The 12,849-nt window shown below is 38.8% G+C and overlaps 1 protein-coding gene across 3 annotated transcripts; it reads right to left on the reverse strand.

Moving 5' to 3' along the window:
* Positions 1 to 218: 218 nt before the first annotated feature.
* Positions 219 to 12,478, reverse strand: LOC149833608 (ras-related protein RABA5a-like). Of its 3 annotated transcripts, none has more exons than XM_090010898.1 (3): positions 12,391 to 12,478; positions 793 to 1,431; positions 219 to 705 (listed from the first exon to the last, which is right to left on the reverse strand). In XM_090010898.1, the coding sequence occupies exons 2-3, from the start codon at positions 1,130 to 1,132 to the stop codon at positions 380 to 382; spliced, it is 666 nt and encodes a 221-aa protein (XP_089867024.1). In that variant the 5' UTR covers positions 1,133 to 1,431; positions 12,391 to 12,478; the 3' UTR covers positions 219 to 379. The 3 variants fall into 3 exon arrangements, with proteins under 3 accessions (XP_089867024.1, XP_089867023.1, XP_089867022.1); XM_090010897.1 differs by lacking the exon at positions 12,391 to 12,478 and adding an exon at positions 12,070 to 12,280 and having other exon boundaries at positions 793 to 1,423; XM_090010896.1 differs by lacking the exon at positions 12,391 to 12,478 and adding an exon at positions 11,440 to 11,467.
* Between the last annotated feature and the right edge of the window lie 371 nt (positions 12,479 to 12,849).

The following is a 12,849-nucleotide window of genomic DNA, read 5'->3' on the forward strand; positions in this document are numbered from 1 at the left end:
TGTGAAAGAATAAGAATCAAGTCGCTCATAGGATCCAAAGAATCTGTTTGAACATTGAGTTGTAAGCAAAAATGAGAATGCAGATGATCAGAGTTTTATCCATTATCAATAATTGCAAGGTAAGCAAACAAATAAATAAATACATGAAAAAACATGAGCCAGATTGAACAAGGAATCCAGTGATAAGATGCAAATAGAGAACATTCAGACGTTATTCAGTCAACATCACCAAAACTTGATCAGAACTTGATAACAGCAGGCGTCTCACAATTTTCTACACAGTAGTGAGAGTGGTTTCGAGTCTTTGGACCAACATTTGCAACAAAACCAACACTGAAGCACAAAAGAATGTGAAGAAACAAAATAAAACAATATTGTATTAGGAAGAACAACACCATGATCCCTTAGCTGAAGGTTCATTATCGTTTCCTTGTAAGACCACAGTCTTCCCATTTCCTAGCCTGTTATCTAGCTTCTTCAGCTCTTGCGACTGGAAAACTTTCTTATTCAATATACTATAGATCTCTTTGACGACAGTCCGAAATGCAGCATCTACATTGGATAAATCAAGTGCCGATGTTTCTATAAAGAACAGACCTTGAGCCTCCGCTACAGCCTTACCTTCCTCTGTACTAACCTCTCTCATATCCTTGAGATCAGACTTGTTCCCAACAAGTATGGTAACAACATTCATATCTGAATGAGCTGTTCGAATTATAAAAGAAATAATATGAGTGCATTTCTTGCTATCACATGCAACGCACAACAGAAGAGAGAGAGAGAGAGACTCACTTTGAAGTTCGTTGAGCCATCTACCAATGCTGTCAAAAGTCGGCCGTCTACTAATGTCATATACAACTAAAGCACCAACAGCACCTCGATAGTATGCAGAGGTGACTGCCCTGAAACGTTCTTGGCCTGCAGTGTCCCAGATTTGGGCCTTGATCTCCTTCCCATTGATATCCATTGTTTGGGTCTGGAACTCAACTCCAATTGTTGACTTTGAATTAGGATAGAACTCATTCCGAGCAAATCTTGTGAGTAAATTCGATTTTCCAACAGCAGAATCACCAACCAGAACAATTTTGAACAGATAGTCCTCACGACGTTCTTCATCAGCATATGACATCATTGGTTCCTTTCTTTTCGGCTTGTTAGGTCAAATTCAGAAAAGAGAATGCTCAATCCTGTTGAGGGAGAAATGGTAAGAGAACTTGGTCCCAAAGACTGAAATGTGTGTATAATGCATCTCAAAAAATGGCAACGCACAACTTGGCAATGACAGCATGTGGACACAATGTCAGTCCCTAATTTTCTTCTCTTCAAGTGCCCACGGCAAGGTGGGTTTTTTTTCTGATGAGAAATATGCTGAGGATTTTCCTCCTCTTGACAGAAAAACTGTGGCCGATCTTTCCACTGCTCACTGAGGAACTGAAAGCAAATAAGAATCATGCCAGGCTGAAGTTCAAATTTTGATACATACATACATACAAACAAATATATGTGTGCAAATGGGTGTGCGCATGTAGAGAGAGAGAGAGAGAGTTGTCTTTTCATGAACTTTAACAGTTTATGGTTTTCTTCTTCCATAAATTCAGAGCATTCTTTGCACAACTTCGTGTGACAGCATCAACAATCATAAGAAAGCAAATATAACAAAGTAAAAATAGCAAAGCTACACAACAAAATCAATGTGAACAAAAACAGTCTGTAATAAGCACAGGATTTAATTTCAACATCAGACTATAATCCTCAACTTGGTATTTATTAGATAGATACTATGTCACATAGGTACAAAGTACTATGATAGAGGAATTTCTAAAAGAAAGGGTACAAGGGACAGTTACACACACACATATACACAGACAGAATAATGCACAAGTATATACTATATTTTACAAAGTGCTCTACATATGAAGTTGCAGACTGTAAATACGACCTAAAAGTTTAGAACATGTTAAAGATATATAATTAACTATAGAATTAACAATAAAAAATATATAATTAACATTGGATGCGTTTGATCCCAAGTGTTGACTTCACCTTGACTGGATCATAAAATGGATATAGGTCAAGTCCAAAATGAAACTCAGATGACTTTCTAGGAGGAAAATAATAGCACTGACACTGCAAACATGCAAGATCAAAGGGGGATGTATAAACCACACCCTATATCATGTTCCAATGAGCTGCTAATTTTTTGGCAGAGCTGATTGTCAATGCGTAATTATTTCTGAAGCTGCAACAGTTTAGGGAAGCATTCAATGTGCACTTGTTTCTTAGCTGCAACTAAAAGGAAACATACTTATGCCCTCATACAGCATCCCACCATGAACAGAATAATGAAAGTTGACATGAACTTTGGTTCCCTCATTGTGCTGGCATTGCATTATAATTTTGCTAAAAGATGGATGTTCAAAAAGCAAAAATGGCAATACATGCTATACACAAGTTAAAAAATGGAACATTGTATCACCAAATAATGGAAGTGATTTTAGCAGGTTCAACTCACAAAAAATAAGGCACTGTTTTCCTAGTATATATTTTGGCTAGTCAACTATGACATAGATCAACTCTATTCTGGATGGTCTACTGTAAAGAAGTAGTACACCATGCAGACCCCAATGTTTAGGAAGTTCCCATATGCTTTAGGGAAAATATTAGTAAATGAAGAGATATTTCAACAACTATATTTGTGAATTTAAACAACCAAACATAGTTTTAATAAAATCCAGACATTTATAACAATTACCTGGTCATCTATACCATGATTTAAGCCACTTCAATCAAATCAGTAGGTTCTACCTTAATACAAGTAATGGTGTCAGTAGAATTAATCAATAGCAATATAAAATCTGATATAAACGTCTTAAAGAGGTTCTAGAAGCTTGCATTTTTAAAACTTTGTAATTTATTCATATTTAGTCAATATTGGTTGCATCTCATGATTTTGAATCACATGAAATGGAATCAAATGTGATTTGAAGTCATGATTTCAAATCACATAGTCTGATAAATCTGCCCTTCGACTGGCAGGACTTGTTGGGGAGATCGAGAAAGGTATGGGAAGGGAGGAAGATGGGAACTCGTGCTTTCTGAGAATCAGCAGCCTCTTTTCATACAGTCGGCTGCCGTAAACCTTCATTATATTAAATAGGGTTATAACCCTTTTACAAAGACAAAAATGCCCTGTATAAGAAAAATAAATTACAACATTATAAAACACGAAATGGATATGGATCCAATAAGGGATCCATGTCTATTCATATTCTAATATCCTCCCTCAAGTTGTGCATGGGAGTAAACCATGTGCAACTTGTTCTTCAGATACCAGAAACGGTTTCTCGTGAGACCTTTTGTGAACACATCAGCGACTTGGTCTTCTGAAGACACATAAACTGGTTCAATTTCTTTGTCTACTATCTTTTGTCTGATGAAATGTTGGTCAATCTCAATATGTTTGGTCCGACTGTGATGAACATGATTGATTGCAATTTGTATGGCACTTTTATTATCACACATAAGATTCGAACTTGAGACATTCTCTCCCATTTCTGTAAGTAGATGCCTAATCCAGGTCACTTCAGCTGTAGCAGTTGCCATAGATCTATACTCAGCTTTTGTGCTAGATCTTACTACAGCCTTTTGTTTTCTGCTGCTCCATGAGACAAGATTCTTTCAAATAAAAACACAGTATCCTAAAACAAATCTTCTTTCATCTGGGTCCCTTGCCCAGTCGGCATCTGTGTAAGCCAATATATCATGTTTTGATGTCCCACATGAAGACTGAACATATGTGAGTCCATCACCCACCGTGCCTTTTAGATAGCGAAGAATACGTTTGACGGCATCCATGTGACCAGTTTTCAGTTCATGCATGAACTGAGATACTTGATTTACAGAATATACGATGTCTGGTCTAGTAAAAGTGAGGTACTGTAACATGCCCACTATACTGCGATACTTGTTTGCATCAGGATACAACTCACCATCACAAATGTTGAGCTTTTGATTGATAACACTAGGTGTAGGCAGAGGTTTGGAATCTCTCATTCCTGCTTTGGCCAGAAGATCAAGAGTGTATTTGTGTTAAGTCAATGACATTTTTCCATCCTGTCTGTCCACCTCTACACCAAGAAAATATCTCAGTTCCCCAAAATCTTTCATCTTGAACCGCATACTTAGTAGCACTTTAATTCGCTGAATGTGGTCAGGGGCATTACCGGTGATCACGATATCATCAACATATATGAGTAAGAAAACCACAGTGGTACCAACCTTGTATATGAATAGAGAATGATCTAGTTGGGAACGGATGAAACCGTGGTTCTGAATTTCTAAGGAGAAGCTTTCAGACCATGATCTGGAGGCTTGCTTTAAGCCATACAATGCTCTGGTTAGTTTGCATACATATTTCTTTGGGTCTCCCTCTGCATAACCTTGAGGTTGCTCCATGTAAACTTCTTCTTTTAAGTCCCCATTTAGAAATGCATTTTTAACATCAAACTGACTAAGAGTCCACTCGTGTTCAATTGTCAGGCCAAGAATAATACGAATAGTTACCATTTTCACCACTGGGCTGAATGTCTCCTCGTAATCTTGACTGTATTCTTGAGTAAAACCTTTGGCAACAAGGCGTGCTTTGTACCGTTCAATGCTATCATCTGGTTTATATTTAATCTTATAAACCCATTTTGAGCCAACAACATTTTTATCTGGGGGACGCCCAACTATCTCCCATGTTTGACATTCATGAAGCGCCTCAATTTCCTTATTCATCGCTTCAATCCATTTGTTAGAATGAATAGCTTGACAAAAATCAAGTGGTTCTTCGTGTTTTTCAATCTTGAATAGAAAAACTTGAAAAACCATTGAAAAATTATCATAACTCATCCACTTTTCAATAGGATGTCTTATCATGCCAAATCTTCTTAGTGCCTCTCTGTTATTGGACAATGTCACGTGTTCTTCAGCAGGCACATCGATTTGCTCTTTGAGCCTCCTGGTATAGACATTCCCTTTGTATCTCAAACATTCTATTCTTGATGCCTCATCTGAAGTTGTGTCATCACATATGCTTATAAGTTCAACACTGAGCCATGAATCATACCAATTATCAGTAGTGTCAATATGTTCACGATTGTGATCAATTTCATTCCCCAAAAAACTATTTTCATCAAAAACAACATTTCTGGAAATTCTGATTCTTTTGCTTGCAGGATCATAGCATATGTAACCCTTGTGTTCATCTGCATAACCAACAAATTGGCATACAGAGGCTTTGTCCTGAAATTTAGTTCTCAGGGATCTATCAATATGAACATAACATAGGCATCCAAAAGCTCGTAGCTCATCATAATTTGGATGTACACCATGGAGAACATAATAGGGAGACTGATTTTCAAGAATGGGCATAGGAAGGTGATTTATCACATGAGTGACAGTATGAAAAGCTTCTGTCCAAAGACTAATAGGGACGTTAGAATCATGCATCATGCTCATTGCACTTTCCACAATGTGTCTGCGTTCAGCAATTCCATTTTTTTGTGGAGTGTACGGGCAAAAAACTTTACGATGTATCCCATTATCTTGGAAAAAATCTAAAAATTCTTTGGAAGAATACTCACCACCTCCATCACATTGGAGAATTTGAATATTTTGAGAGAATTGGGTTTTAACGTAGGCATGAAAATGATGAAAAATAAGACAAACCTCTGATTTGTGTTTTATGAAGAATATCCAGGTAAAGCGAGAAAAATTGTCAATAAAGGATACATAATATTTACTTCTAGAAGAGGAAACATTGGGGGCTGGGCCCCAAACATCAGAACATATTATCTCAAAAGGCATGGAGGCTCTTTTATTTATTTGATGAAAAGGAAGTACATGACTTTTGCAGACCTGACAACTGGAACACATTTTATTTTTCAACGCGGGTGAAACAGACTCTGGAAAGAAACCATTAGACACTAATTTTTCAATAAAGACTTGACTACAATGACCAAGACGGGAATGCCAAAGTTCTGGCTTATTACATTGGGATATACTCAAAACACTTCTAGAGACATGATCAGACTTGGGGGGTTTCAGAACAATAGAGGTTGGATCTTCATTGAAGACATACATGTTTCCACGTCGCTCTCCTTTAGCGAACATCTTCTTCGTTTGAAGATCCTTGACAAAGACAGAAGTAGGAGTGAATTCAACAGATGAATTGGTAGAATCAACAAGCTTAGAAACATAAACAATGTTTTTCTTTATATTTGGTGCATGGACAACATTAGATAAAGGAATGGATGAGGATTCAGACAAAGGGATGAGGACGTTGCCTACATTTGAAATAGGGTGGTGAGTCCCATCTCCAGTTACAATATTAGACTTACCAAAATAGGGGATTAAAGTAGAGAACTTACCTGCATTGCCAATGACATGAGCTGCTGCCCTAGAGTCAACATATCATATTTCATCGTCATTCTGTTTTAGGTTCATGTTAGCCATAGCAGACAAGAGAAGATCCTTAGCATCGTCACGAACCCGAAAGGTACCCACATATCCTGATGTAGCAACATTTCTATTGTTTTGTATTCTATTGCGGTTTTGAGAATTTTGGGGATTGAACCAGCAGTTGGCTTTGATGTGGTCACGTTTGTTGCACTGATAGCAAATGGGAACACTCTTGTTGTTCTGACTTCCTACAAATAAATTGGATGATCCACTGGGAGTGGGGAGCAATCCTCGTCCTCCTTGCCCAGCCCTCCCTCTTCCTCGTCCTCCACCAAAATTATTGTCTGCACGTCCGTGCCCTAAACCAAAGCCTGTAGCAAGGACTTCATGAGGATCAGATTGTCCACTTGCTTCACCTGTTAAACCCTTCAACGTGGCCTCATATTGTAACATCTTGGCTCGCAGATCTTTAAACTTAGGGAGCTCAGGTAGACATAACAAGGAGGTCACAAACACATGATATTCTTGTCCCAATGCATTCAATGTCTATTGCACCATGTCTCGATCTGATACCTTACACCCCACCACTACTAGCTGATCAGTGATACTCTTGACTTTGTTTAGGAATTCCATAATATTCATAGTCCCCTTTTTGAGTAATTGGAATTCACGCTTAAGGTACATGATTCTGGCTTCTGAAATCTGTGAGTATGTATGAACCAATCTTTCCCACAGCTCTTTGGCAGAGCAATCATCAGAAATGGCAATAAGAACATCCTGGGATAAGGTGGAGGTAATATATGCAACTAGAGCTTGGTCATGTTTCATCCAGGAAACAAATTCAGGGTTTCGAGTGAGTTTAGTTGAGATAGCTTCACCTGCATCTTTAATTTCCTGCACACCAAATTCTGACGGGGCTGGGACAGATCCATCCAAGTGTCCAAAGAGGTCCTGACTTTTAATAAAGGGTATTATCTGTCTTTTCCAGGTCAAGAAGTTATTGTTATTGTTATTGAGTTTCTCTGAAACGAGTTGACCCAAAAAGCTAGAAGAAATAGCAGATTGGGAGAAAGAAGGGTCCATGACCGAATTGAGGCTCAAAGATTTTTTTTTTATCAAGCAAACTGCAGGCTAACGATGTCAGCAGAATAGAATCCAAATATTCAAAACTGAAGGCTGATAATGTTGTCAACAAAATCCAAATACTCAAATAATATGTTGATGTGATATAAAACAAGAGGCATATGCTGAAACGAAGGTGTAACGTGATCCAGGAAAGATACCCACAACAAAATACGCAGATCAGAGTCCAAGGAATCAACCAAAAATATATTGATTTTCTGATTTTAAGGACAGTAACCCAGAAAAATAATGATTTAACAGCAACCCAGAAAGTAATATGAATGAAAGAAGGCTGTAACAACAACCCATAAAATAATATGAATGAAAGAAAAGAACGGAGGCTTATCACGTTTTAATAGCAACCCAGAAAGTAATATGAATGAAAGAAAGAACAGAGTTGTATCATGTTTTAACAGCAACCCAGAGAAAAAAAAAGACGTTAAGAGAGAAGCACAAAAGAGGCGTTAAGAGAGAAGAAGGAGACGTTAAGAGAAAAGAAGAAACATAAAGGGATTGAGAGAAAAGAATATCAGAGGAAGAAAAGAAGAAATAATAAGAGGACGGTAGAAGAAGGATTTGGATTTTGAAGCAAACCTCTTTGACGCACTTTCTGGAAGAATCTGATGACGTTGTTAGGCTCTCAACTCTGATACCATGATAAATCTGCCCTTCGACTGGCAGGCTATGTCACATGGGTGCGGGTGCGGGTGCGGGTGCGACACGGGTGCGGCGCAATTTCAAAAATTTTGGACACGGGGACTCGGCTATATATATATATATATTAAAAAAAATAAAAAAAAATAAAAAAAAATATATATATATATAAGACTCGGTCAAAGTTGTGCCCATTAGGGGACAGGTGATGAGTTGTGAAGGCATTTTGTACACTTTCTTCGTACAGGAATAATTCACTTTTGGGCACTTTCTTCATACACTGTAATAATTCACTTTCTTCATACAGGAAAAAACCACAAAAACTTGAGTTGTGCCCATTCTGTACTTAAAACTTGAAAGTGTACAGGTTTTTTTAGTTGTGATGGGTTTTTTTCCTTACAGCTGTAGCCCAGAAAATTTTAAAAAAAAATTCAAAAAAAAAAATTTCCAAAAAATGGACCAAAATGACCCTGGGTGCGTTGACCACACCCAGGGTTGGGTTGACCGAGTCCGAGCCACACCCGTGTCGGTGCGTGTCGACGCGGGTGCGGCGACCTTGGAGCCGAGTCCGTGTGACATAGCTGGCAGGACTTGTTGTTGGGGAGATCGAGAAAGGTATGGGAAGGGAGGAAGATGGGAACTCATGCTTTCTGAGAATCAACAGCCTCTTTTCATACAGTCGGCTGCCGTAAACCTTCATTATATTAAATAGGGTTATAACCCTTTTACAAAGACAAAAATGCCCTGTATAAGAAAAACAAATTACAACATTATAAAACACGAAATGGATATGGATCCAATAAGGGATCCATGTCCATTCATATTCTAATATATTCCACCGTGACTTGGAATCACATGAGATTCACTTCAAATGTGATTTCAAATCACATTCCATTTCTCATTTTCATGAGATTCCAAATCAAATGTTTGGTTAGCTGTGCAAATGAGATTCATTCTCCCATTTGCATGAGATTCCAAATCACATTTGAATGCAAATAAACATACGGGAAATGTAAAAAGGGTTTGATTTTCTCATGAGAAACTAACAGTTGTTTTTGCCATTTTAACCTTTTGTCACTATGAAACTAAGTTGCATCGGTACCTAAATGAACGGAGGAGAAAGGATAAAAAAACTATAAATCAGTCCTATGTCACAGGGATTCGGCCAACCAGGTGCCGCACCCGCGTCGACGCGATGCGATGCAGGTGCGCTTGTGCGGCACCTGGTGCGGTCAACCCGACCCTGGGTGCTTGACCGCACCCCGGATCATTTATGTAAAAAGAAAAACACGTCAAGGGAGGCTCGCCTGAAGAAGAAGAAGACAACGAGGAAAGAGAGAGGCGAGAGGGAGCTCACCTGAAAGGGGGTCGGAGGGCGCATCGCTGGCACAAGAAGGACCGGCGTCGGGTGGTCAGAAAACCAAGGCTCGCCGGACGTGGGGCTTGTCGGCATCAAGTGGCTGGAAAACGAACGGGAGAGAGGGAGCCTACGGCCGGAGGAGAAGGCGAGCGAGGAGAGAGAGTGAGCAGCATGGGGGAGGGTTTCTCGAATGAGAAACTCTACCCTGTGTGCTTTAAATAAGCACGGGTATGTTTTATCAGGTTTGGATCTGGGTCGGATCCGAATCCTACCCGGGTCTGTTTTTTTTTTTTTTCGCCGCACCCCCGCACCCATGTGACATAGAATCAGTCAATATTCACAGTGCTGCTATTTGTGATGCACCTTGAAGCCTGAAACATCCAAACTCGGAAAAAAACCAATAGCCCTAGTAAGTCTTGAATAAATCCTAAGAGCGTCCTGATAGAGCTAGAAATTTTGAAGAGATGCATCATTTTATAAAATCAAGAATACCTAATCCTCGAGTTTCCTTTTGCTATTAATTAGTCAGAGAACTGCATCATTTCAAAAAGCAGATTCATAATTGACCATTCTTTAAAAGTTCATAGCAACCACCTTCAAAATCTATCATTAAGGCAGAATCAACCTCAATGCAAACTCAGAATCTGCTTTAGAATCGAGCCTTCAGAGTAACCTTGTACCTTTACTGTCAGCACAGGTTTTCGATAAACACATGAATGATCATCATGGTAGAAATGAGAAAATTCACTTTGATAACTAGAACGACAATCCCTTCAACTTGAATATCGGCTTAGGCTTCTTCGATGAGATTCTTTTGAAGCAGTCTATAACCTACTATGAAAAGGCCCATGCTACCACCAAGGTAACTATAGTAGTGCAGGAATAAAATGCAACATAATTGTGTCTTTGTTGAAGATACATTACCTATCTCAGCCTAGTTTTGTAGATTTATAGGCACTGTCATCAAAACCAATTTCTAAATCATAAATTTTTTCTACAGGGTGTCTATAGCCAAACTGTTGGAAAATCTCTTGTTACACACATAATCTGATTTGATATTTTATTTTACATTTACTGTTAACAGTACTAGAAGCTGGATCATGAAGCTGCTTTGGACTGGATGGAACTGAATAAAAATTTTGTTAACTCTATCAAGCCAATTTGTCGAAGATCCAGTGGAATCCATGCTAATGAAATAAAAGTTGACACAATGACTGGTCACAGGAGATTACTTTGTGAGAGGTTGCATAATGAGTTGGGTTGAAAATTATCTGAACCACTTCAAGTCAGGGTCCTCGACTTTATTTGGTCCTGTAGGCGTCACAGATTATACTTCGTCGATCACATTAAACTTGTTAGAAACATTAATCACTTAATCATTCCTCATCACAACCAAATCTAGTTTCATCAATCACAAACATGTTAAGGGAATTATGTCCTCTTTCACATGGTCCACTCCCAATGCACCAGAACTAAGAGTTAATCCATTTCATAAGGACCTTTTCCCCTTGTCTACTGTAGACCTAGAAAGCAGAAAAGAGAACATTTCTCTACATTTGACGAGTTTTAGTGAAAGCTTTTTCCATCTCTAAAACTTGTATTTGAACTTTGAAGTATTATACTGTGTCAGATTTTCAGCATAGCCATATAGCCATGATATTGCCTTCAATTTGAGCTTACACGTAAGTCGGTGATCATGGATGCAAACGAAAAAGAAAATGACTATGTTTCTTCCAGACCAAAAAAAAAATGACTGTTTCAATACAATCATGGATGCACCGAATGTGAGCAGCCAACGATGCAGAGAAATACATATAGAAAAGCCCTTGCACACATGGTCACTCAACAAAAGTAGTTACCTTAGAAATTGAAGAATCCCAAAGAAGCAATCCAAACAGAAACACCCTCCACCAGACCCTAGAGAACAATCTAGACAGACTAAATCTGAAACAGTTGAACTCTTGAGCTGTTTTAGAACACGGAATTCCTCTCCCAGATTTGTCCCAAAAAGTGAGATATATGACATTTATCTGCAGTTGTCCACCATTCTGCTGCAATTCGCAACATCATGCAATAGCTCACACAGATTCTTTTCTTGTCTGTGAATTTCTTGATCGTGAGCGACTGAGGGTGCCCTGACTTTATTTCACAAAAAGAACATCCCGATTTCAATTTTTGATGGAGAATCCATCAATGACGTGTCCTCCACTATCACTACCTCCCCAGTCACATATCCAAGATTCAACATATGAACCCAATTAAGGCCTCCCCAAAACTCTAGCTTTCTAAATCTCATCCACGGCCATACATTCTCCCAAAAACAATCCCATTAAGCTAAACTAAACATCAACCAAAGTCCCTTCCAAAACTCGAACCGATTCCAATCCAAGCATTCGACTGGACCTCATAAACGAACAAAACCCACAGAAAAAAGGAAAAAGAAAAAAAAGCATAATGTGCTAAGACGAAAAAAGAACGCCATCGCATACCACATCGAAATGGGCACACTCTTCCCAAACAGAATAAGATCCTAAACAGACAACCATCCAAACCGCGCCGCAAAATCGTCCGTCCTCAGTCTCAGAGCGAGAAACTCCCTACTAATCATTCTTGATCTGCGGTAAACCGAGAATTATTCAAGACGACAACAAACCACATGAAAATAAAAGATAATCTTCAAACAGTAGCAAAACGAAAATCATCCAACTTCCAATGAAATAGTAACAGTAATAATAATAAACAGAATGCAATCAAAATCCATATCCAAAAAAAAGAAAAATTCAAGAACGATCTCGATCGACGGAGATTACCAGAAGACGCCGTGCCCGATCCCCGGGCGGAGACTGACCCCTTTTTGACTCACCTTCAACGGTGATGAGCAAAAAGCCCCACCCTCTGAAGACTCTCTCCCTCTCGAGGATCATAATCCCTTCGTATTCGTGCCTTCCGTTTTACCGTTTTCTATTTCGACCTTCAATTATTATCTTTTGTTATTTCTAATCAATCCTGATCTTCGTTTTACTCATGTGATTATGAAAGGGATAAACTATGCCGCTAGTGATCTTGGTTCAAATCTCGTGGGCTTTACTTTTTGCGCAAGCCCAAGAGTGGTCATTCCGGCAAGAGGTAAGGCCTACTAATTTTTATACTGCGAGGACAGCGACAATCCTGATCCCGGAGGTCATTCCTTTGTGTAAATATCAAAAAGTTTAGTTTGCTTAAGCACCACCTCAAAGAATGAGGGCATACACCAATTTTTTTTAAGGCCC

Source organism: Nuphar pumila, chromosome 6 (assembly GCF_984573655.1).
Source record: "Nuphar pumila chromosome 6, dmNupPumi1.hap1.1, whole genome shotgun sequence".
Taxonomy (NCBI): Eukaryota; Viridiplantae; Streptophyta; class Magnoliopsida; order Nymphaeales; family Nymphaeaceae; genus Nuphar; species Nuphar pumila.

What these genes read in the sequence shown, in the direction of transcription:
- LOC149833608 (XM_090010898.1), bottom strand. Translation starts at nt 1,132, where the DNA reads ATGATGTCATATGCTGATGAAGAACGTCGTGAGGACTATCTGTTCAAA. An exon ending in ATGGCTCAACGAACTTCAAA is followed by an intron (nt 706 to 792) that starts GTGAGTCTCTCT and finishes TAATTCGAACAG; the next exon opens with CTCATTCAGATATGAATGTT.